Source organism: Daphnia pulicaria, chromosome 5 (assembly GCF_021234035.1).
Source record: "Daphnia pulicaria isolate SC F1-1A chromosome 5, SC_F0-13Bv2, whole genome shotgun sequence".
NCBI lineage: Eukaryota > Metazoa > Arthropoda > Branchiopoda > Diplostraca > Daphniidae > Daphnia > Daphnia pulicaria.
The window spans coordinates 3,836,163-3,860,142 of NC_060917.1; the positions used below are offsets into that span (position 1 = coordinate 3,836,163).

The following is a 23,980-nucleotide window of genomic DNA, read 5'->3' on the forward strand; positions in this document are numbered from 1 at the left end:
CGTTTTTGTTTTGAAAGTTGCGCGGTTCATTCGTCTACATGTCACAATGTCAGTCAAGTTCAAAATCAAAACATTGAAGTCGTGAGAACTAAGAAATATACTGAAGAAAAAGTTGGAACATAAAGTTTAGAAAATAGATTCTTAAAATGAAACGACTTCGTTCTCAAGTAAAATCCTGTCTTAAAACTGAAACCGTGGAAATAGAAAATTCCGAAACTTTAAGAAATCACCATCATGCTTTATTAGAGGAAGAAATAAGAAACCTAAGAGAAAAACTAATCAACTGGTACGATATTAACAAGCGAGATCTTCAATGGAGAGATTTAGCTAAGCATATAGATCCTAACATCAGAGGCTATTCAGGTACCATAATTGCATTACCTTTTATACTAGAGCTTATAACAACATTTGAAATCCAAAATGTGATATTCCAAATACTCATTAAGATTTTCTGTTTAATGCTTTGTCACTTAGTAATTCAAAATTGTATGTAGTGATAGTACATCAATTCAGTGGTTAATTATAACATATTTGTGTCTTGCAGTTTATTATATTTGGTTATTATTGAATGATTAAATGGTTCAACGCGCGCAGTAAATATTTGATTTTAACGATTTTTATGTGTTATTGCCAAAACGTGCGCAGTGTTGGTCTCGGAAATCATGCTTCAGCAAACCCAAGTAGCCACAGTCAAGTCTTACTACTCAAAGTGGATTGAAAAGTGGCCAGATCTTACAGCTTTATCTAAAGCAACTTTGGAAGAAGTGAATACTCTATGGTCAGGGTTGGGTTACTATTCCAGAGGAAAGCGTCTTCATGAAGCAGCATGCAAAGTAGGAACTATTTCCGCGGAAGAATGACTTATAAATATTTAGCTTCTCTCATATTCTATACATATATATTTTCTGTTTACCAATAGGTTGTTCACGAGATGGATGGTACAATGCCTCAGAAAGCTGAACAGTTGCAGAAACAGTTACCGGATGTTGGACCATACACAGCTGCTGCAATTGGGTCAGTATCTCTAAAAAAAAGCTTTTAAAAATCATTTTTATGGTTTACGGTATAATATCAGAGTTTCTCCTAGGTCTATAGCTTTCAACGAACGTGTGGGCTTAGTTGATGGAAATGTTATAAGGGTGATTACTAGGTAAAATTTAAATTATGTAATACTAGGTTTGCTGTGTAGACAAGCTATTGCATATGTATGCGTCAGAACTTTTCTTAAATGCGCTCACTTTACTTTAAATATTTCAGGTTGTGTTCAATTGGTGCAGACACCAGTAAAAAGGCAAGTACATTAATTCCGCTTTCATCCACTTTCCATAAAAAAAACTTTCTACGAATAAAACTGATTTAAAAAAAATACGTCTATAAACTATAAACTTTGGCTGCTTTTTTAATTACTAATAAAACCGAAAATAGGTACAATCCTACAAGACCTGAATTTATGAATATTATTTTGATTTAACCGTAATTTCAGAGTGTGGTTGATGTCATATGGAAGTTGTCTAATGAAATGGTGGATCCGGAAAGACCAGGAGATTTCAACCAAGGCATGATGGAGTTGGGGGCGACCGTATGCACTCCAAAGTCTCCTCTTTGTCAGTCTTGCCCTATTAGTTTAATGTGTCGTGCCTACAAGAGATCAAACCAAAAAGAAGCAGTAGGTCCCACAGACATCGAAGATGGTAACACATTTGTTATATTTATTCTTTTATCCTTTTCTATTTAAGTACAAATCTTTTTTGACATTTCAGTTCCTGATTGCTTATTGTGTCTGCCGATCGACCAGCCTTGGATTTTGAAGTAAGAAAACACAATAATCATAATTTATCTGCATCTGTTGCCCAGTAAAGCACGAATGCACGACGACCAATTTTATTATTATTATTGTGTTCCAGGGATGGGGTGACCAATTATCCTCGGAAAGCCAAGAAAACAGCAGCCAAAATCGCCCGAAATATCGTCTTGATTGTTGAGCGCCCAACAAATGAATCAGATAGTAATGAGTATTTACTGTGGCAAAGACCAGTCAACGGTGAGACAGACGCTGCCATACTTCAGTAACGCGACTCGAGTGGAACAAATCGTTTTCTTTTTTATATTTCGTTGCTGTCAGGTTTACTCGCCAACCTGTGGGAGTTTCCCAGTTTTCCCTCCCATCAGTGGAGCGATGACTTGGACGAGAGCAGCGAACTGACTGCAGCGCTGGACCAATCGAAAGGACTGCTGACCGGGCGGACCATCGAACGCTGCCAGTACGTGGCAGATGTTTTCCATCAATTTTCTCACATATCCCAAACGTACGGTCTCTACCGTGTTGCGGTCAGAGCGTGTGAAAACGCCAAAGACAATGTCGTATCCTTGCCTGACCACTACCAAGGCTTCAGGTGGCTGAACGCCCGTCAGATTGCCGGAGCAGCCATCTCCACCGCTATGAAGAAAGTCTTCCGCGCCTTCACCCAGAACGTGGACGGTAGTGGCAGCAGCTCGTCGTTGAAGCGGAAAACGAAATCAAAGGAGACCGGAACCGTCTCCAAGAAACAGATGACGTTGCAGTCGTACTTCAAGAACAGTCAGACCGAATAGAAAATGACGTTGGAAAAGAACAATTCAAGTGAAGGCGTAAAATGTGTATTAAGAATAAAGGGAGTTGGGAGTTGGGCGAGGAGCGGAGGATACAATTTGAATTAATTGCTCGTGATGATCTCCTCACGAAAGATTACAACACTGCAACACATATCACAATAGCAAGTGGTGGTAGTAACCAAAAGAATCGCGATTCACACAACTAAAAATGTTTTTTTTTTCTTATTTTTTTTTGTTTTGTCTATTATTTGATTTTTTTTTATTCCACGGCGCGTACATATTCATCATGCACAGGGTGTGCTGTTTCGTTCTTTAATCGTCCGAGATCACGCAGATATACAAAGATTTGTTCCTTTTTTTTTTTTTATTCTATTTTCATTTCATTTTTTTTTTTTTTACCATTAGAGAGATAGGGGAGGATGAATTGGGATAAGATCAAAGTTTAAAAAAAAAAGGAAAGGCAAAAATAAGGAGGTCGGCAAGACTCACGAGCGAATCTCCGGTATCGTCCCACCCATTGCCATTGATGAATGAGGAAAATTCACGATCGGATTGTTTCTGACGAAGTCGACAAGGCGTGAATCGAACCGGTGATGAAGGAGGTAGAAGAAGAAGAGAAGGACAGATGATGAATTGGTCTAGGAATTTTGCGAGTGAGCGATGACTTACAAAATAACGAAAAAAAAAATAAAATAAAATAAAATGAAAAGATGTAACGCAGAGAGTGAGGAGCATTCATTCCGGTTCTCCTGAGCCGATTGGAGCGAGCCGCAAAGGAAAGGAATTCTTGAGAAGAAGAAGGCCCTGGAATCATCACCCATCAAAAAGATTTCAAGCAGTATACTGGGTTGATTTCTGATTATAATTTACGCTTTGTACAAGTCACCTCTCATCAATGATTATCTTGCACCCCTTAATCGACGATGACTTTGCTGTATTGATTATCATCACGCCTTAAATCCCCCCATATTTAACGAGGAACGAGGCCCTTGTTTTGGTAGGGACAGAAAACGGGCAATAAAAAATAAAAATATTTATGATGAGCTAATACCAACCGTTCGCGTCTACACGGATAAAATAATAAAAAAAGAACAATAGAGCAAAGAAAGAAGAAAGAAAAAAAAAACCCGTTCCCTTACTAGCCAAATGTCCAGTTACATATTTCGTCCAAGTGATATAACCATATAATATTTCTGGCCGCAACATTTTTTAAAAAGCTCTTAACGAATGAACTCGGGAGCTGGTCGCATCACACACAGCACGGACACACAGAGGGAACATGTTGAAATGTAGAATTGCTGTACACGAATGAATAAAATTCGACTAATTCAATGCTATTCATTAAGTCGAGTCACAGAGGACCACATCCATACCTTTATAGTAAATAGTTTTTATTTCATCTAAGAAAGAAAACAAAATGGAATTTAATTCTTTTAAACATCAAGATGAAAATAAGGGACCTCATTTTTTTTTCTGTTAAATCTTTTTGAAGAACAAACTGCTTAATTGCCTCGGCGAAACATGACCCACATTTGTGGGTTTTGCCTCGTTTTCATCTACAGATACAATATTTTGTTTTCTTTCTAAACTCCGTGCAGCTGGCTTGGCGCACGATGCAACCAGCCCCCAAACGGCGGTAAATAACTGTACAGTTTTTGACTCTGGAAATAATAGCGCGGATGAAAAGGAGGAGGGTTCGCCGGGAAGAAATATAATAGAATATATAAGAAAAGAAGGAGAGGCGACGGTGTCCAATCAATGCCAGTCGGACAGACTGTTGTCGGTATAGAGCATAGGCTAAGAGTAAATAAACGGGCGATCGTGCCGGTTTGTGATGTTATCCCAATCAGCAATCTGGGTTAAGTTGTTTCCAACGTACACAAAAAAAAAAAAAGAAATGAGAGGAGGTGCGGCTCCTGATGGGCCTTGCCTTTAACGAAGACACCTACGCACGCTCCATTCGCCAAAAAAACGCAAGGTCTACCAGTGGGTGGCTGGTCCTTTTTGGGGGGGATATCTCAACATCTCCAGTCTGCAATTGGGACGCGTTCGAATCGACACCAGATGGGAGAGCATGTACGGCTCACTCGATCTCAATTTTCTCATCTGACACAAATGTTACATATGAAAAACGGCACTTTTCATTCAACATGGAGAAACGTCATGTTTTCTTATTTTCTGTTTTCTTTTTTTGTTGTTGTCCTCTCACTCGGCCTTCTTCCCGGCGAAGAAAGCGTCGTCAACAAAAATGGGATATGTGGGGCGACGAGCGACGATCTATAATTTACGCTGCACAGTCACAGTGGAGCCGTCGCCCATTATCGGCCGTCAGACAAAGACTTCAGCGTCCGACGGCTCCGAGCCTTGACAGCCGGAATCGTAGGAGCCCTGGCGCTTGTGGAACACCATCAGGAGGTCGGCGTGCTTATTGTTGGCCGACGACCGTTGCTTGTTATTAGTCGACAGCTGCGGATTCTTGGTCGGCGATCGCGAATAAAAGCTCGAGTGCGGCGAGCGGGGCGTTTTGACGCCCTTGACGATCGCCTTGGCGTCGGCGCTGGACAAGGACCAGGTCGGCGATCCGCCCGAGGAGGATGAAGTCGATGATGACGACGACGAGGATGAAGATGACGAGTTGAACGAGCAGCGGGAAAGCTGCGAGTTGCTCCTGTTCCGTGATTTCGGTGGATAAGACACCCGTTTTCGAGTCAGCTGCGTTTGTTGTTGCGGAGCAACCGGTTTGTTGTTGTTTGATGCAGTCTGGCCGACGACGGTGATGGTTTGACGTTGCGTCACCGACTGTCCAGCTCCGATGATAACATTTTTCGGGTCCGGTTCGCTGTCATCGCCTTCCACTTCAGCGTCCTCTCCATCTGACAAGGACGTCAGCGAGGTCAGAGAGGCCAGAGAGGCACTCAGCGTCGGGGAGAGTTGACTCCGCGAGCGGTTGCTGGACAAGGTCCGAGCCCGACGCTGCAGCGACTGGCTCCGCAGTTGGTGGATCGAAGTGTTGAGCGCCAGCAGTTGACGGAACAGAGCGTCGTCTTGGTTCACCAAAGACACCTGCAACAAATATAAATTTAATTAATTGGGAGAATTTCCAACTGGATTTCATATTATTAATGGTTCGTTAAATCTACAACGGGCCAAACCGTTTTTTTCCCGTTTTCGGAGATGTGGTAAAAGATAAGTGAGTTTTTTGTTGACTTGACAAATCGCATAGTTTCGTTACAGGATAATATCGTGTGCATCGGAATTGTCAATTAGAGTAGATAAAAAAAATAGAAAAGAAAAGATTTTTTTTTTTCATAACAATCAGTCGATGCATTATGTATACTAGCAGTATGTTCCGTGTGTGTGTGCTGCGCACTTGGCGGGCAGGGTCGACATTTTGATTGGCCTTTTTCGTGGAATTTTTATCCCCCTCAAAAAATATCACGGCGCTTGCCCGAAAGAGAGAGATTGTTTTGGCCTGATGCGCGGATCACGAAGGCCAGCACAACCGGAGTCGATCCGTTCTAAAGACTTGGTGGTATGTGACAAGCAGCATATTATTATTAGAATTGTTTCCATTTCTTTTTCAAAAACTTTTCCATAAATGTAAGGATTTATATTCATAGAAAACACGCGCAACGGGTTTTATTCATCACGGCTCTCTCTCCCACTCAACGCATTGTTCGCTCACCTTAACTTTAAGTGTATTGTGTTTTGGAGCATTTTCCTTCCTCTACCTTGTCTAAGCTTCTTGTGTTTCTGACAAACTTATGTATCCCGGTTCTTGATTATATACAACCGCACGTCCCGCTCGCATTTGTCGGCATTCTTTTTTTGTTTCCCCTTATTTTTCTTATTTTTCGGTTGACATCTTGATTGTTGGAGAAACCACCAGCCCACCCACTTGATGGTCACCATTCTTACACGTGCATTCGCTTATTTGTCGAGTGTCTCTCGTTAGATGTAGGGCTGTCGTTATAGTTATTCCAGAGCTATCAAAAAAGCCAAGTGTTTTCTCTTCGGCGTTCCGTTCGTCATCGTGCCGCTGTCGTCGAATGGTTCGCATGCCATCAGCCGGCGAGAGAAACAAAAAGAGAAACTGAGGGAAGAAACAGATTTTGGGGTGACGTCAGCCCATCAACCCCCTTATTCTCTCTCACTCTCTCTCATCGTTTGATCGCCACATGGCTCTCTCGGTCGCTATGAGAAATGCATACACTCTCATCGCTGTTTTTATATGTAGTCACACACACACACACACACAGACCAGATGATGAATGTGTGCGTTACAGTAAAGTACTACTACGGTAGATCACCGTTCTACATTTCCGTAGCTACGAGCTACAAGAGAGAATTCACTGCTGTCACTTGATGCGCTGTGGGTCTACTTGTATATCATGGAGCAGCACTGCCGAGCTTTCTCGACAATGACAACGAGACCCGCAATCAAATGTCAGAGAAGAGAAAACAAAAGAATAGAAACAGGAAATGGATCTATACTAATGTTTGGAAGAATGAAGAAAACTAAGAAAGAAAGAAAAAGAAAAAAGATGTCAGGGAATCCTTAGATATACACGAACGACGATTTCTGAAAGTTCAGAGGAAACAAACATTTTTTTGTTTTTTTGTTTTGTTGGTTTACCAGGCCGGTGGTCGTACCGCTTTCACCCTGACCGTATTCGTTGGATTCGCAGTGGGTCTCCTAGCTCCGCATCGGAAGGGAGAAGCTTTTTGTGCCCAGTCGAGAAATGATGACATACGAGGTGGGCAGCGGTGCGGGACATAAACGCTAAAAGTTGCCTATGTTAGTAGGCTCGAGACCCAGGAAGATGGAAAAATATTGGCACTCAGGCCAAGTGCCAACGAGGGCCGGCGAGCTGCGCAATTTCGATCGGGTATTTCTTTCTTTTTTGGCTTGCCGGCCACCGAAGCGACCCAAATCGACTTAGGAGCACCTACTAGTGCTGAACAGCTCGATAATGCAACTATGCAAGAAAATCTAGCGTATTTAGTTTCTCTGATATTTGAGCCGTCGTGTTTTTCCAACGTGAAAAAAGCAATGTCTATACCTTACAATCCAATTATCGGCCTATAGCGGCAGCCGCTGGAAACGTTTCTAAAAACATTTTTTCTTTCTCTCTCGATCGAAAAGAGAAACAACGTGAACAAGAAAAAAAAGAAAACATCTAAAGCCTTCCTGGTTCTTGATGATGGGACTTGTCTATTTCGTAAATCAATGATACAGCTAGCCAGCACTCGACGCTGGCGGTGTGAGGTCGGCAGGGATCTATTCACATTTACGAATGGCGTGTGAAGAAGAGCTGATCATAAGGCAATGCTGGCCCTTTGCCGGCATGTAAGAATATAGCGTTTGGGATAGAGAAGTAATCATTACTGACCGAAAAAAGATGTGGAAGAAAAATCGTGATAAAGATCGATCAGACGCTATAGCTCTCCGTGGTGGGTCAACGACTCAATGACGTGAGTCAACTGCTTGATTATAGATGAAACCAGACAACACTTCCGGGAAAGAAAAAGAACAAAACAAAAACAATGTATACGAGTCAAGGGCCAGCTGGGAGTGTTGTCATCGCGCCTTTTAATGTTATTCTGATTGCTTGATTTAGAATTTCAACATCGGTCGGGCGCATTACTCATTATAGACGATGGGCGATTGCGCTTTTTAAGTAAGGACATTTTCTTCGAGTTCGCTCCCCCGTCACGTTCCCGCTCCTTCGTGATGGATTGCAGGTGTGCCCCCCACAGCACTTAATTAATGGGCAAGCGGGGGGAGGGAGGAGGTTTGCTGTCAAGACTTTGATATAAAACTCTCAGAAGGTCAATTTTGATTCGCAACGCATCGCTGGCGCGCGCGCGCCCGGGCATTGCTGATGACTCTGCCTATAATTTTTCGACGGCGAAAAGACACTTGAAATATATAACTGTAAGTTTCTCTTTATTTTTAACTCGGTAACAACTCCTTCCGCCAACGTGGGGGTGTTGTTTATATGAAATGGCAGCGTAACGCCTATAGCGAAGAAGAATTAGAGACTATATAGAGAGAGAAGGAAAAGCGAAATCTTTTGATTTCAGGGATTTCTCTACTTGTTCTTTTTTACATGTCCTTCCGAATTGCACGAGCTTATTCATTCAAATCCAGATAATGGTCCTCCTGTCATATTCCCGACTCGTCCGTGAATTGGTAGTCAACATGCATTACCGCTAATTCTATAAAGGACGCGAGTCATTTTCACTTTTTCCTTCCCTTTTGATCGGGCAACCATAAAAGAAGAAATAAAGGTGCCTGACTCTCAGGTGGTATAGCGTACGTTGCGAAGCGATACGAGAAAGTGCATTTGTCGCGAACAAAAGGTTGTCGTCACCCTAATCTTCCCCTCTCCAGTCTAAAAAAAAAATTGGAAAATAAAAGAGCAAAGAAACAAAGCAATCATTCCCTAGGATGACGACATATTATGACGGCATAGAAATCAGATATTATCTCAGTGTCAGCAGCCATTGCAGCACGCGATTGTTGAAGCGGAAAATACTCGGAAGGGTATTCACAGAAAATATCGCGAGTCATAGAAAGTTGCCTATGGCTTCTTTATTATCCTTCCTCATTCAATTTAGAATTTTGTTTTTTTGTTGGGTCCCGCTTTTTATTTTTTGAAACGCCATTCATGAAACGGTACGTTATCCGTTGGGTCGCTACAGGAGACCGCGATCGGCGGCGGCAGGGAGGACATCAATAATGATGCAAGAGAAACAAGTAATGCATCGCGCCTTTATACACACGGATATTATATAGCAACTGCTGCTGTCATTGTGTACACACAATAGATTTACAGTTGCACGAGCAGTCGAAGCGTGGTGTCAATAATCGGAGTCCTGAAATAATAAAGTCGTACCCAGTTCACTTAAATTTGACAGCGAAACGAGACGTGGCGAAATGCTTTTTCACTTCAATTTTACTTCACGGGGCGACGGAAAAAATAGGAAGTATTCAAATAAACAAGTGGGAAGAACTTGAAGTTAAAAACCGCAAGGATTCGGATGAAAGAGCGGTTGCTACTTGTGCAAATCTCAAGGGTGTGAAAACTTTCAGCGCATCGTCGATTGTCGATAACCTCCATTCACTTTTTAACGTGTTCAGCTCTCTCAAGCCGCAACACCACCCGATCGAAAATTGTAACTGGATAGATGGTTATTATTATTATTATTATTATTCCTTTTTTTTCTCTCTCTCTCTCTCTTTTTCTTTTGTATTTTGTCCTTTCGCTGTTCAATCGACTTCCCAAGTAGAATGTGTAATAGTGGTGCACCGTTGGACGCGGCCGACGCAACTGTAAGGCTGTAACGGTAACTCGTCATCAGTGAAGTTTATTTCATTCCCAGTGCCTCGTTTTATGTGGGTTTTACACAAGAAAACCACATAGTCATATATATATATAGGGGGGAAGCGAAATGATGGACACGATATTTCAGCCATGTTGAAAACGTGAGTTAAGTGCGGTCAGCCGTTTTTTTTTTTTTCGTATTGTAAAGTTGTTATCTTTATTCGAAGAGTAAAAGTTGGTGTAAAGTTCTATATCTATGCACAAGAACTGCAACAGCTGCGTTCGTTTCACGACTTTCCTTCCGCCAGTTTGGGTGGGAATTGTCAGTCAAAAATATTTAAAAAAAAAAAAAGTCGAATAAATTTAAAGGAGGGAGAAAATAAAATTTCGTTTTGAAAAAATTTGGGTTACTACTTTTCTTTCGACGTGTTGGAACGTTTTGATGGACGTGCGGAACAACGGAGGCAAGTTAATTCAGAGTCGGATTGGATTTGATGCGCCTATTCTTTGATGCCTTTTTGTCGCTGTCCTTATTATAGTGTGGCGACCCAATGAGCGAAGCCACAGCGAGCAGCCGTGTCCGATAATACGGGGAATATAAGAAATCAAAACGAACAATCAGTACGAAATCCTGTTTCGAACCAACTTTCAAGTTTAGGTAACCACCAACCGAGCAGTGCGTTGACGACCCAATCTTCTTGATTTGAATGGCATTGATATCGGCCGTTAGAAAGTCGCTGAAACAAGCAGCTGGCACGGATGAATTTCGAAAGAGGAAAAAAATAAATAAAGAGGATTTGATAAAGTAAAAGAAGATTCAAATGACACGAATACAAGAAAATATGTAAATTCTGGAAATTTGGAAAAAAAAAACTTTTCAGGTGAAAGAACCAAGTTGATAATAATGAGATAAGCTCACACGTGGTGCGACACGACAGGCACCAAATTACAAAGAAAAAAAACACGAAACACCCACGTCATATCCAGGAATAAAAGGGTGGGTGAGAGGGAGAAAAAATTTGATGCGATCCAACGAAAAGTTGGATAACATTTTTTAAAAAAAGGATGTTGTTCGGTGAGAACATACTATACATATACTACACACACCAGTTTGTTAGTTTGTAGCTGTTCATTAGCTTATGAATGGTTGTAAGCAGTGAAAGTCGAAAAAAGAATCGTGAGGATGGTGTTGAACAAGACAACGGAGCACCTCTTCGATTCAGCCCACCTCTATAAATTATTATCCTCTTTAATAGTTCAACGGAACTATTTCTCTTTCACCCTTTTTTTCCTTCTTCCCAACTATTTATTCAAAAGCTTCGCATCGCTTGGCTTTCCCTATCCATTTCGTCTTTTCTTAAATGTTTCCTTTCTTTGCCTCTATATACACATTCAACCAAAGATCAATTATACGTTTAGAACCATCGGGATTCAAGAAAAATTCTTTGCCTTCCCCTTTTCGGAGAGAGTTTCCAGCGGAGAAAGGGGTACAACAATGTTATACCGTCGTACCTGTGCCATCAAAATGGATACAAGAGAGCGACCCTGAAATAAAAAAAGGGAGAGGGTGGAAGCCAGCGAGTGTTTCGTCATAATGGCGTATACATCTACCCTGTTGTTTGGACATAAATCAAAGAGGGAGTTGCACCTCTTGGGTTGGAAAAATTTAGAAACAAGTTGTGGAATCGATTATTATCGTTTTCTTCCTTTTTCGTCGTTCCGACAATAATCCGACCAGGAACTGGAATGAAAAGGAAAGCGAAAGTTGGTTTTGGTCGCGACTAACTCCGAATTTAGGCCTAGCGCTTCTACCGATTCCGTTTTATCAAAATATTATTCCCCGATGCTTTTTGCCGACTATTTTAGTACCTAGACGTCTGTCTGTCTGTCTGTCAGTCAGTCTCGAAAATATCTTCTGACATATTTTCGAAAGTCCAACTCGCAAACAGATATAGCTTGCATTTATTACTGTTACAGTCGTCGAAATGGTGGCCAACTTTCCAACACCTAGAGGCCATTTAAAACAAAAATTACAAAGTCAAGGAGTCAAGTTGAAAGTAGATCTCGACTGCCTACAAATGGCGATCTGAAAAATAATTACTTTTATTTGTTTCTATAACCTGCACTAGGGTGCTTTGTGTATACTCCCATTTAAATTTTAAGTATCATACTTCGATGTACACGAAACAAAGAGATCTGGATTTCGGTCAGTCATTGTGGCATGGCAGTTTTCGTGTTAATTGTCCGCTGTCGACTCCCCCTTGACTCAAATTAAGCCAACGTCCATATACGAATAAATGAGGCGATTCCATATTGGGGCGTTCGATTCGAGTCTAGAAATAATACCGCAGGACACACAACAATAACTTTCACTTGAACGAGAAGAAAAAAGAACATCGTGTCGAAAATGTCCTTTACTCTTGAGAGATCTCGTCCTCTATAAAAATTGCGTATTACATACACCTTAACCCACACACGCCTTTTTTATTTCGGATTCTTTCGTCTTTGTTATTATGGTTTTGCCTTTGGCGCCTCACGCTTTTTACAATACACACTACTGTGTGTGTATAGTTACCACACATAGGAAACCAGGAATAATGAGGGCCACTACTACTACTACATCTTTTTGCCACCGCCTTCTGCGTGAGAGATAGTCATCTCTCTCCGACCAAAAGTCCGGGGCGGGCCGGGTATCATCGTCGGAAGACGACGACGATCGGGTCCCGACCAAACTCCTCCGAAGAGAAGATACGGCGGCGGCGCCGTGCGCCATCCCGGTGAAAGTTATTTACTATGCCTTAGACTCTTGAAAGTCGCCGTGATATTTATCGGTTAGTTACTTTTTCCTATGCCTTTATGTCGTGCTTTGCGTATTTTGTTGAGATTTTTTCCACAAAACTTTCCCTCTTCTCTCCTATCTTCTCCCCCCTGTCGGCTCGTGACTATTCCCGATCGTGTATACATGTACTGATTCCGTGTGATTTTATTTATGACTCTCTCTCTCTCTCTCTTTCTCCGGCGATTCAACAAGGAAAAACGGGACGCAACAAAAGCCAATAGACACAAACGTATTCAACGTCATGTAGTGGCCGCTTCCTACGTGAACTTTGAGCGATGAGGGGATATCCTTGCGTCACCTTGTCCCGACATCCCAGAGTTTCCACCCCGTGACGACGACACTCGTTTTCCAAATAAATAAAAAAGAAAAGTGATGGCGGATACGACGTGTGGTGTGAGGACAAAAAGGGGCAATAAGGAAATTGTTTATGGTTTGACGGTATTGTACCATGTGACTACTTTCAGGTTGAATTTTCGTTTGGAAAATTTGGGGGGAGAGGGTTCTACATACATACGTGCAACTAACACGACTCGGAAGTTGATTACCTCGCTATCCTCTATCAATCTGCGGTGTTTCTTCATCCACCATCCACTTGCTAATGTACCGTATAGCTCTGTTATTCAATTTTCCAAAGAATTATTATTTTTTTTTTGCTCCCACTATTCTTTCTCCGTTTTACTTTAGCGTGTATACCTGGTAGCTTTAAGGATGACAGAAATATTACGTCCAAGAGTTATGACTTGCATACTAAAATTGAACGGGAAAACGTGAAATTTGACAAAGAATCTCTCCCCAAAAAAGACGCTTGAACCGTTTGGATAATTACCAAACATTCGAAAGAAAAAAAAAACATTTTTGCATACGTAATTTGAAATAAGCAAAAAACTAGTATGTGTAAGGGCGTGTGCACATAAATATTTTCGTACATGTTAATATTCAATTTTTTTGTTTGACCCAGCACCCACGGTGGAGCTAGCCCTTTTTCTTTCTTTTGTTTCATTTTCTTAGCTTTTGATTGCTACATCAATGCCATTAGCCGAGAAAAAAAGAAAAACAACTCTGGGTCGGAATTTCCTGTTTGGCAGGATTCTACGTAACAAAGAAACTCCTCCCCGATGTTCAATCAGTTCGCTGGAAAAAAACATGGAATTCGTAATAATTCTCACCGTCATCATCATACCATCTCCAAGTCCTTGCCAAGTGGCAAGGATATTCTCTGGTTTAAAAACATTTTTTTGTTTGCTACGTTGTTTGCGTGTGGCATATACACAGCAAATATATCCATCCTTTATATTCATGATTGAAGGTTGAACACACACACTCTTCTTGCGCAAGACATTTTGCGATAAGAAGGGATCAACATTGTCGAAAAAATATAATAGGCGAGCCACAACAGCTCTCTTTAAGACGTGTTAGTTTCAAAATGTACAGCCATGCGGGACTGGAAAGGGCGAGATATATCTTGAACCGAGTTGAAAAAGAGACTCAGGGAGGGGGGCCTGCGATGAAGATCTAGCACTAGAGATGCTTCGTGACACTTAGCGCTCCATAGTCAAGGCGAACTGATGAATGGCTCGTGAGAGTTGTGTAGATTTGAAAGGAGAGGCGCACAAAAAAAATAACCAAACTCTCCCGCACACACACATAACAGAGCAAAAAGGAATTAAACAAAAAAAAAGAGATGGAAAGAACCGGTTGTTGCTTGAAGACCGGTTGTTTCCCACCAAGCGGGCACATGGAGATTTTTGTGAAGAAGAAAAAAGTTATGAGAAAAGAGAGAGAGATGCACGACGACGAGTCGTGTTATAAGAGAGCGCTAGCATGTACATAAGAACAACAGCTGAGCGTCCTTGCCCCACTCTTGGCCCCGTTCCCGTTCAACGGCGCTACTACCATCTGGGTCGTTTGCTGCATCGGGGCCATTCCGTCGGGGGGTTCACGATGTGTTTGCTCGGCTCACGAAAACAAAAAAAAAAATATATAAAAATCCCTTCCAGCAGCAACGTCACCTGATTTTCTTTTGGGGGGTATTTTCTTTTTCGTTTTGTTGTTGCATACGCATTCATCGAGTTTTGTTTGCGCACTGGCTTTTTGTTTCGTACATTTTGATTTCGTGATGGGGGCTCCCCAAACAGGACACGAAAACGGATTGAGCCAATTGAGGAGGTGGCAAGAGACTTCCAGCTGGGCCTTACACGGCCGTTGGGGGCGCTGACTGAACCGTTTACGAGTCGAGACTAGGAACTGCCGAGACATTTAAGAGCGTCAGGTAACTCTGACAATCAGAGGGGGGAACAGGCCGTTGCAAGTTGGCATGCACCACCTGTTGTAACGTTTTTCTTCGCGCCTTTAGCTGGCCCATTCATTCCATCAATCGCGAGAGCAGGTAGGCGGCCCTGTCGTGCTCGCCGTTCGTAAAACACGGACACGGTCGATTCTTACGGATGTGTGCCAGGGCGATTTGTCGGCCGTTTATTATTTGTTCCACCGCGCGAGGCTATTCATGCGATCAAAAGAGAAATTATTCGGGCCGATTCGATCGAGTCGTTCGTCTGTCCAGCAGCAAATGAGTCAGCCTCCACGTTAATGCTGGCGAGAGAGCCAAATTACAACCTCGAAACCATCAACCGTTTCTAACCGCCTCTCCAATCCTACGGTCATTTTTCTCTTTCAGACGTTTACGTGACGGCCAAGTAGAAAAAGAAGAAGAAGAAAAAAAAACATGCACACAACAAAAGCAAACTAATAAAAAGGTGGCCAAACAAAAGTCTTAAAAATCGTCCGTCATGATTTAATGGCAATCAGTGGGACATTGCGGGAGAAAGATAGTCTCTACAGCCAAAATACCCGTAGTAGCATATCTAGATCTCGAATCTCTATGTCGGTCGACGATTGGCCCATTTTTCGTCTTGTAAAAGTATTTAAGCTTTTGGGGGCTGAGATACTTTCTTGGCTCTCATCATTTTGCAGAGAAGAGGCATGCTGGGTATGATTAGGACAGCCAGAGAGTCTGGTCGTTAAAAATCGGGACACGAGAGATGACTCGTTAAGTCGTTAAGCCAAAGAGAAGACCCATCCAGTTTGCAACGTAACAAAAAATAAGAAAAAATGGGGAGCGAGAAAAAAGAAGAAGAAACCGGATTGATTGCACTATTGTATGCAAGAGGAGTTTTGCGGTGAAAAAGAGAGAGAGAGACAGATAGATATATAGCAAAGGATATTAGATAGATAGATAGTGAGAGAGAGAGATCACCGCCTTGCCACGGTGACCCCGAACATCTAAAACCCACTCATCATGCTATACGCGAATTTGAGACTTGTGTGTGTTTGTATCCACGTTCTCTCCATTGTCTTTTCTTTTTCTTTTTCTTTTTTCCAAACCCGCAAATGAAGCCGCCACCGCTGCACGTGAGCGCTTTGTTGCGGAGCGAAGAAAAGCGCAAGAAGTAAAACATCCAAAAAGGTCAAGGAAGATGGAAAAGAAATAACATGAAGAATGCTCTCGTCCTATGTATTATTATTTTGCTGTCAACGTGGCTGCTATTTGTATTCTGGGCAATGTGTTTGTTGGTCGTCAGAGCAATTAAGCTACTAGAACTCAACGAACCCGACCATTTGTTTAATCTTTATATTCTTCACTAGACATTTCTCCTTTGGGATGGACGGAAAGTGGAACGACGGCAGAGTCTGAATTTAAATAGTTGCATTCTCTTCCACAAAAGTCGAAGTTGTGCAAATGAAGAGATCACAAAAGAATGAAAGGGAATTGCTCGTCCGCTCGACTCACGCACGCTCCATAGCGACCAGTTGCGTCAGCGAACGTGCCCGAGCCAAATGTCTTTACCCCGCACTGAAAATGGAGAAAGATTTCACCGGATAAGTAGAAATGAAATGCGTCTAATGAGAATCCCGTGTGCAAGTAATAGTGCAGCAGATTAACATTTTTTTTTTTGCGCTACCGATGTACATGCAGGAGCCAAGGTCGTCGCGAGAGAGTGCGTGTTACTGGTTGCGAGCGTGCGCGTGACTGTCATCCGAAAATGAGGTACGCCGGCGAGCTTCACTCTCGGAATAACACCGCGCAGCAGCAGCTTCACATTAAAAGAGGAGAGAAAATAGTCCTGTCTATAGAAATAGATATTTAGTTTAATATTCCAAGGTCTGTCTCTCTCGTTTTTATGTGTTTGTTTTCGTATTTCTTATGTTTACGACTTTTAAGGCAAATTTCTCGACTGTAGAACGGATGTTTTTAGAACACACGGATGTATTTTTGTTTGTTGTTGAAAAAAGAAAAGAACAAACAACAATACACCCGGTTTACTTTTTTATTAGGGAGTCGCGACACTGACGCAATAGAAGCGCCAGAAAATCTTGTTCGTTTTTTTGGGCCCTTTGGAAATCAACAAGAAATGCAAATAAAGTGTAACGCCTTTTAATTTTGGTTTGTGTGTCAACGAATGAGAGAACCAATTACTTGTATGCCGTGACTGCCCTTTATTCTTTTTGACTGCTGCTTGCACTTGTCATTTTATTCTATTCTGTTCTGTACTCATTATAAATCAGAGAGAAGGGACATTAAAAAATGGGGACCCAATAAATCAGTTCTGGTTTTAATTTTTATTAGACTCCCGAAACGTCATTTCTCTTGTCAAAGGAAGACGAATAACTGGAACGGCTAAACGGGTTATCTCGGCGTTTCGGGCGGAAACTCTTTCAAGGAAGTCTTGATGGTTTATATATATTTTTTTAAAACTAACAAAATTTCTCTTCAAACGACACGGAATAAATAAAAAGAATGACAGACGACGATCGTCAGAACCGGTCGAATGGCTCTATTTTAGAAAAAGCCGAAACAGAAATAGTTGGGGGAAAGAGAAACAAATTGATTGTTGGGGTTTATTTTTAGAAGGGTTGAATAATTTAGTTTGGCTACAAGTTTTTTATATTACCGACGCTCGTTTAGCTACCGCTCACAGTTTTTAATCTATGCAGACGTGGAATGAAGGATTTCTCCCTTATCTCAGTAGGTCATGTGAATACCCGAGATATAAAACATGTACGCACTTATTGGAATACTTTCCCGTACGAGGTACGACAAAGAACAACCCCGCAGACACACCACCCCGCCCTAAAAACTCGTCTATATAAGTCTGAATGTATATCTACTATCTCTCGACTCTTTAAGGGTTTTTTTCTCTTTCGATTTGGTTCTCTTTTCAAATCATTGTGGTTAAAAAAGATCAAAGGCGAGCCGAACGGGTGGACCCCGTCTCCAACGAAAATATGTGACATTAAAAAAATAAACTCGAAAAAAAAATAAAAATGCCAGTCGGAATTCGACTTTGTCGATATGCACGAAACGAATGAATGACACAAATTTTCGAGAAAAAAAGGAGGGTGCTGCAGATGACTAACGCATCTTCACATAATTTAACCAAAAGTCGCTCTGATTTCCAACGAGTTGCATCACTTGTTTGAAGTCAAGTCTTGGCGTTGCGTGACGTCCCCCCCCAGTATAGACAACACACACACCAGTTTAGGACCCATCATGCTCGATTTTCAGTCGACCTGTTCGAACGGCGTCAACAATCAAATGAAAGTTGCCATCCTTCTTGGCTTCGTTTCCTCTTATTTCTGACCCATCTACCAGCTCAGCTACGGGGTCCTTTTTCATTTCATTCTTCGGGGGCAAGAAAACAAAGAAACAGAGAAAACGGGATGGTGACACGATTGCAAAGTCGTGGTCTCTTTCACTCGAAACGGCCGGGTAGTATAATACATGCACACATACACACACACACACAAGAGTTGTATATTATAACCGTACTTTGTAGAGTCAAGAAAAAAAGTCAAATCATCTCGTAGACCTTTGCGTTATTGCTGCCCTGCCGTTCCCAAAACTCGACAAAACCGAGCCGGAAGTGTTGACTTCTCGCTGGTTATTTGTTAAACAACCCGAGAAAACTATTGCGCACGGTGGAATATGAATGTGCTGTCATTAAAAAAATACGTATTAGCTACACAAAAGCTAATAGACGTCGCCAGACGAGGCGGCCAGCGGAAGCTGTTGGATGTTTTTGAAAGGCGACGTGCAAAAACGACAAAAGAGAATATTTAAAAAAAAAAAAAGAAATTAAAAATTTTGAAATCTTTTTTTTTTTCTGGGGAAATTGAGGACACTATAAGAGGAAACGCCAACATGGAACTCTTTTAGCATCACTTGGCGCCCTCTCGAATGATTCCGTCAGGCCGTATTACCTCCTGTTGTTCGCTGGCGTCATCGACCAAATGGCGAGGCCGTCCTCGGCGTCGCCGTCCGGCCAGCGCCATCCTGGTGCATATAGGCTATAGACTCTAAGCAAAAAGGCAATCTGAGATGGCATTTTTCTCAACAAGTTTCCACGGCACGAGAGCGACGAGGTGTGGTTCCCTGTGCCTTATGCACGGTGTTTGTTTATTTATCGCCCATTTTTCAACTTTTGGCCGTCTCCGCTTATTCGGTTTTGTTTGAGCTATTGGGAGGAGAAAGAAAAGAATACGGGCTCAGATTTCCGTTTCGAAGCCAAGTGGGACGGTCCTTTTAAAGACGCAACTCGACACACTGCGAAATACCCTGCGTCTGCCCAAGACAATTATAGCTAAGCAGATGTATTTATATACCCACAGCGCGTTTGCTTTTCCTCTTTGCATCGAATCTCTTTTCTCTTTCGCGTGACGCCATTCGTATATTTTATTCTCTCTGCCAGAAGTTGCTGGCCTTCTCGGGTATTTTCCTGCTGGTCGTCGTCGTCTTATTTTTCTGTTTACCTGAGCAGCCGTGCGGAACTCGTGAGAATAAAAGAATGCCGGAGTTCTCTTTGCTTCACTTGTGATGTATACTATACACAGCAGTACTACATAATAAGGCTATACATAGGTAGAAAGAGAGATAAGGGTTGGTTGCCGTGTGAGTCTCGGGCGCGCACTTCTCTCCTTATATTATGGTGATTTTTTTTTTTCTTATTCAAGTCATTTGTTACTTTTCTCCCGCTCTCTTTTCAGTCTGCTGAGAAAGAAAAAATAAATAAATTTTTCTTTCTCAACAAAAAGAAGACCAACAAATGGAGTAAATAAGCGGGTTGTAAGTATGCATGTGTTGTGAGCTCGCCTGGGATCGCGAGAGCATCACCCTCTCAGTCTAACGTGTTCAGCTCTTTGGTTTCGTTTTTTTTTAAGTTTTTCTTTACTCTTTTCCTTCCTATTCGTCTTCTTCTTGCGACCGAATACGTGGCCATCAGGCGTCCCGGACGCGTGACCAAGGTGGCCGTAGGCGCTTTCGTTTTTTTCTTCTTCCTTCTACCTAACGGAGTAACGGGATAAATTCCGGCCGAGGAAGGTTGTGCCAAGTTTAGTTTTATTATTCTCTCTTTTCTTTTTCTCTGATTATTTCTTCTTCTTCTTTTTGCTTTTGATTCTTCATTCATATTTTGTTTGTCGGGGAGGCAAAAAGACGGAATAATATATTTCTAGAATTTTCATGGATGAATCTGGAAAAAAAAACGTTTCGGGACGCAAACGGCATCGCACCCGGTGCGCATTCGATTGTGTAATGCGTGTAGCCACAGCGGAGGGCATCTAGTCAGACAACGCTTCATTAGATTGTTGTTGTGTTGTTGTTTCTTTTTGGGTTTTTATTTGGCTCCTCTCTCTTTTTTTTCTTCTTCTCTTCCGTTTCTTTTTTTCTCCCATCATTAACAGCGTACGTATACACCGTACAGATTTATACACCAAGTTCGATTCTCTACGGTACCCACGTTCATGGCAAGCAAGAGTATTGAACCGAAATGTTTTTTCCATCCGCTTCCACGTCCTCTTTGTCTTTCTGGACAAACCCAACAACTTTTGGCTCCTGAGATGAGGAGGAGAAAGTGTGTCCGGATGTTTCCGAATCTATCCCCAATGTACTAGCTATACATATACTTGTCCTATTGTTTGTTTGTTTCAAAAAAGGGAAAAGTCAATATCAACAATTTGAAAATGCCATTAATCACTTTCTTTTTAATGCTGCAATGGCGCCCATTCGAATTTGAATGCTCGAAACAAACTGACTGTTATCGCCCCTCTGTTTCCCCATCATCAACTTTTACTTGCGTTCACGATTTCCCGAGTAGAAAAAAAGCACATAAAGTGCAGATGCAACAAACACACACACACAAGTAGATGACTCCTTATGGTTCCATTGTTTGACGAAGCGTGAGGTCTTTTCGTCGGACCCGATTCGACTCGGCCGATTAATCACGAACGAGAGAGAGACTCTCGCCCTCCCAGACCGAGAAAAAATAAACCAGGCCCTGTGGTTCACAAGCAAACGATTTACACGATATTAACCAGTTCTCTCGACTCGTCCTTGGTTGCGTGAGGGTGTTTCTATTTTCTGTTTTTTTTTTTTGTTATTTGTTTTATCTCTTTTTCGAGTCTGGATGATGAACGCTAAAACTAAAAAACAGCAGAGCGAGGGAGAAAAAAGGCATTTGCTTACACATAAAGCATTTAAAAATATATACGATTCCCATAAATCTGTTATTCCGGCAGAAGAACTCGCGCCGTTTTTGCCATTTTCGTTCACCAGTTACAATTTTAGTTGAATAACACACACACGCGGGTTATTCACTAAACCAATTTTTTTCTTTTTCGTTTTGATTTTTTTAATTTGTTTTTATTTGTTGGTTCCCAAAGCTGTGGTGGGGGTCAAGCCCTGCGACGAGAGAGTCAGAACACACCCAAATGGAATAGTAATAATACTAAAAGGGAAGAAAAGAAATGATCGTAAATAAAGAAACGATGCGGCGTCGCTTTAATCCGTTAGCGAGTTATACAGTCTGGGATGAGATAAGTTCTTATACGTAATTGCACCATGGGCTCTCTGCTGGAGAACGGCGGTACGCGATGAGGGAGACGACCTTTCTCTCGACATTGGGAATACGATCAGAATAAGGCAATGCAATTCACTCCAAAAAAACTATCGGCAATAATGAACGTTTCTTGTTTCTTTCTTTTTCTCATTCCTTTAATTTTCATTCTCTCGCCAGCTATTACCTAACTGGTTGCTGGATTCAACTAGTTAAATAATTATTTCGATATGTTTTATACACGAATAAAAATTCCTGTCGTCTGTGTCTACGGCCATTTCGCCAGAAGGTAAACTCCGAATCCGCTAGCGAACAACATGGGCAAACAACATCCAACAACAACATCGCCAACAACAAGAAAAGAGCAAGAGAAAAACGTCAAAATTCCTTACAATGCGCATTACACAACTTTGAAACATCCGCGGAGCCATGCCAGCGCTTTTCGTGGTCATCTTCCTTTTACGAGCATCGCTTCACGATGGCCCCCGCCAACAATCGACAGAGACGAACCGTGCGGTTCATAAACAACACAAAAAGAAAGATGGGGGAAAAATGCGGAAGAAAACAGGAGAAAATGAAGGAGAAAAAAAAAAACAAGTTAATATAAAATAGATAAAAAGGATTAGATCTGCTCGTGCAAAAAAAAAACTCATCCGAGCGCCTCAACAGTTCGTTAGTTTGGGCGTCCAAACGGTTCAGTGGCGGCGTTCAACCTTATCTTTACGTCCTATAGTCACTGACTAATCGGTCTACCTTTTTTCTTTTCTTTTTTCGTTTAAATTACGCGCGCGCACACACAAGAAAAATTAAATAAGGGAGGCTTCAAAAATGGCCGTAAAGGGTTTTTGTGTTTGGAAATTCCTAAGAGGCCCTATATCGATTTCGTCTTAAGAATTAGGTTTCTAGGTTTCCTCCAAACTACGAAAAACAGCGGAAGGACATGGACTTGATCCTTTTACTGGTACTAACATCCTGTGTGTGTGTGTGTTGTTCGGATTTCAGTTAAAAAAGGTCATTTGCACTGCAGTGGTGCCAGAGAACATGTTTGCGCTGGATCACACAATAACGGATTTATAAGGAAATGGAGGGGGGACTTACGATTTCCATGCGCAGGTGCTCCATCTTGGCGTTGAGCCCGGGGACTGGGGATTTGACGGCCGATTCAGCGGCATCCAAAGTGGCAGCTTCCGGCGTGATCGCCGGGTTCCACGTAGTGGAGACAAAAGAGGAGGAAAGTTTCTGTTGACGCTGGTCAAAGAACCGGCAGCAGGAATGAGTCAACTCGTCGTCGATGGCCGAGTGCGGTCGAAGGGGCGACGTTGGCGGAAGAAGCGGCCGGCAATCGTCCGGAAGATGAACTTCATCCGATCCGCTATCTTCTTCTTCTTCTTCATCTTCATCGTCGTCGTCGTCAGCACTGGCTGCTGACTGGGCCTCAGTTTGGCTTCCGTCCCACGAGACATACTCGGACGTGTCCAAACTCAACGGCTCGCCAATCACCAATTTGATGGTGTGACAAGATGCTCCGGATGAAGTGGAAAAATCGGACGATTCCACATCGACCGGCGACGGTTGGCGGATTATTTGGTCGCCAATGCGCAAAATGGTTCGATTGCTGCCGTTAGACAAGTGAACGTTGGAATGACTGTTGACATAAATCGGCTCATTCTTAGTCATCCAGTTGGTATGGTGGTGATGAAACGTGGCCAGCTCTGTTGCGCTAAATGTTTGTGTTAATGGGGGCGATGGCGGTGGCGACGGTGGTGGCGACGGTGGGGGCGACGGTGGTTCTAATTCGTTTTCGGCACTTGACAAGTTGCAGTAAAAACTGCCATTCACTTTCACTAAATCCTTCCATGAATGCATGACACTGCCGTCACAACTGCTGGTCGCCATCATCTTGCATCCGACAGTGACGCACTCGGAACGAACATTTACGATCAAAAGAGTCTCGAAACACACACAAGTTTATCGACACGAAATGTTATGCTTAAACAATTTGGCTTTTTCTTCGACAGGCCAACGTGAAAACTGTTGAATTTTTCAATCAGAAAAGTTGCATGCGGTCTATCTAGCGACCTTGCCCGCACGCTTGTCGGACTCGACTGACTCTCGATGGTTGTTGGCGGGTACTCTGTGTATAAAATACCTACTGGCGGGTCTGGCGCTCTTTTCTCTCCTACCTCTTGGTTGCCAAGTCGACTTGAAAAGTCACCTCCCGCTTTGCCTCCCTTTCTCTCCTCCCGATACCGCCGGGAGCTATCCTTTTTACCCAGTGTTTTTCTTTAGTGTTTTTTTTTTTTTTTTTGGACTGTTAATATTATTTCATT

General features: G+C 42.3%; 2 protein-coding genes and 1 long non-coding RNA gene across 5 annotated transcripts in view; 1 reads left to right on the forward strand and 2 right to left on the reverse strand.

Moving 5' to 3' along the window:
- Nucleotides 1-23,980, reverse strand: part of LOC124341473 — a 172,030-nt gene that overhangs the window by 90,522 nt on the left and 57,528 nt on the right. The gene's annotated exons all lie outside the window — the stretch shown is intronic.
- On the forward strand, nucleotides 28-3,035 carry LOC124341061 (adenine DNA glycosylase-like). Its single transcript, XM_046793967.1, has 9 exons — nucleotides 28-363; nucleotides 646-833; nucleotides 920-1,014; nucleotides 1,088-1,150; nucleotides 1,258-1,291; nucleotides 1,484-1,691; nucleotides 1,761-1,809; nucleotides 1,905-2,041; nucleotides 2,123-3,035. The coding sequence occupies exons 1-9, from the start codon at nucleotides 147-149 to the stop codon at nucleotides 2,590-2,592; spliced, it is 1,461 nt and encodes a 486-aa protein (XP_046649923.1). The 5' UTR covers nucleotides 28-146; the 3' UTR covers nucleotides 2,593-3,035.
- LOC124341034 (uncharacterized protein DDB_G0271670-like) lies at nucleotides 2,828-23,760 on the reverse strand. The gene is made up of 2 exons (XM_046793922.1): nucleotides 22,749-23,760; nucleotides 2,828-5,655 (listed from the first exon to the last, which is right to left on the reverse strand). The coding sequence occupies exons 1-2, from the start codon at nucleotides 23,547-23,549 to the stop codon at nucleotides 4,921-4,923; spliced, it is 1,536 nt and encodes a 511-aa protein (XP_046649878.1). The 5' UTR covers nucleotides 23,550-23,760; the 3' UTR covers nucleotides 2,828-4,920.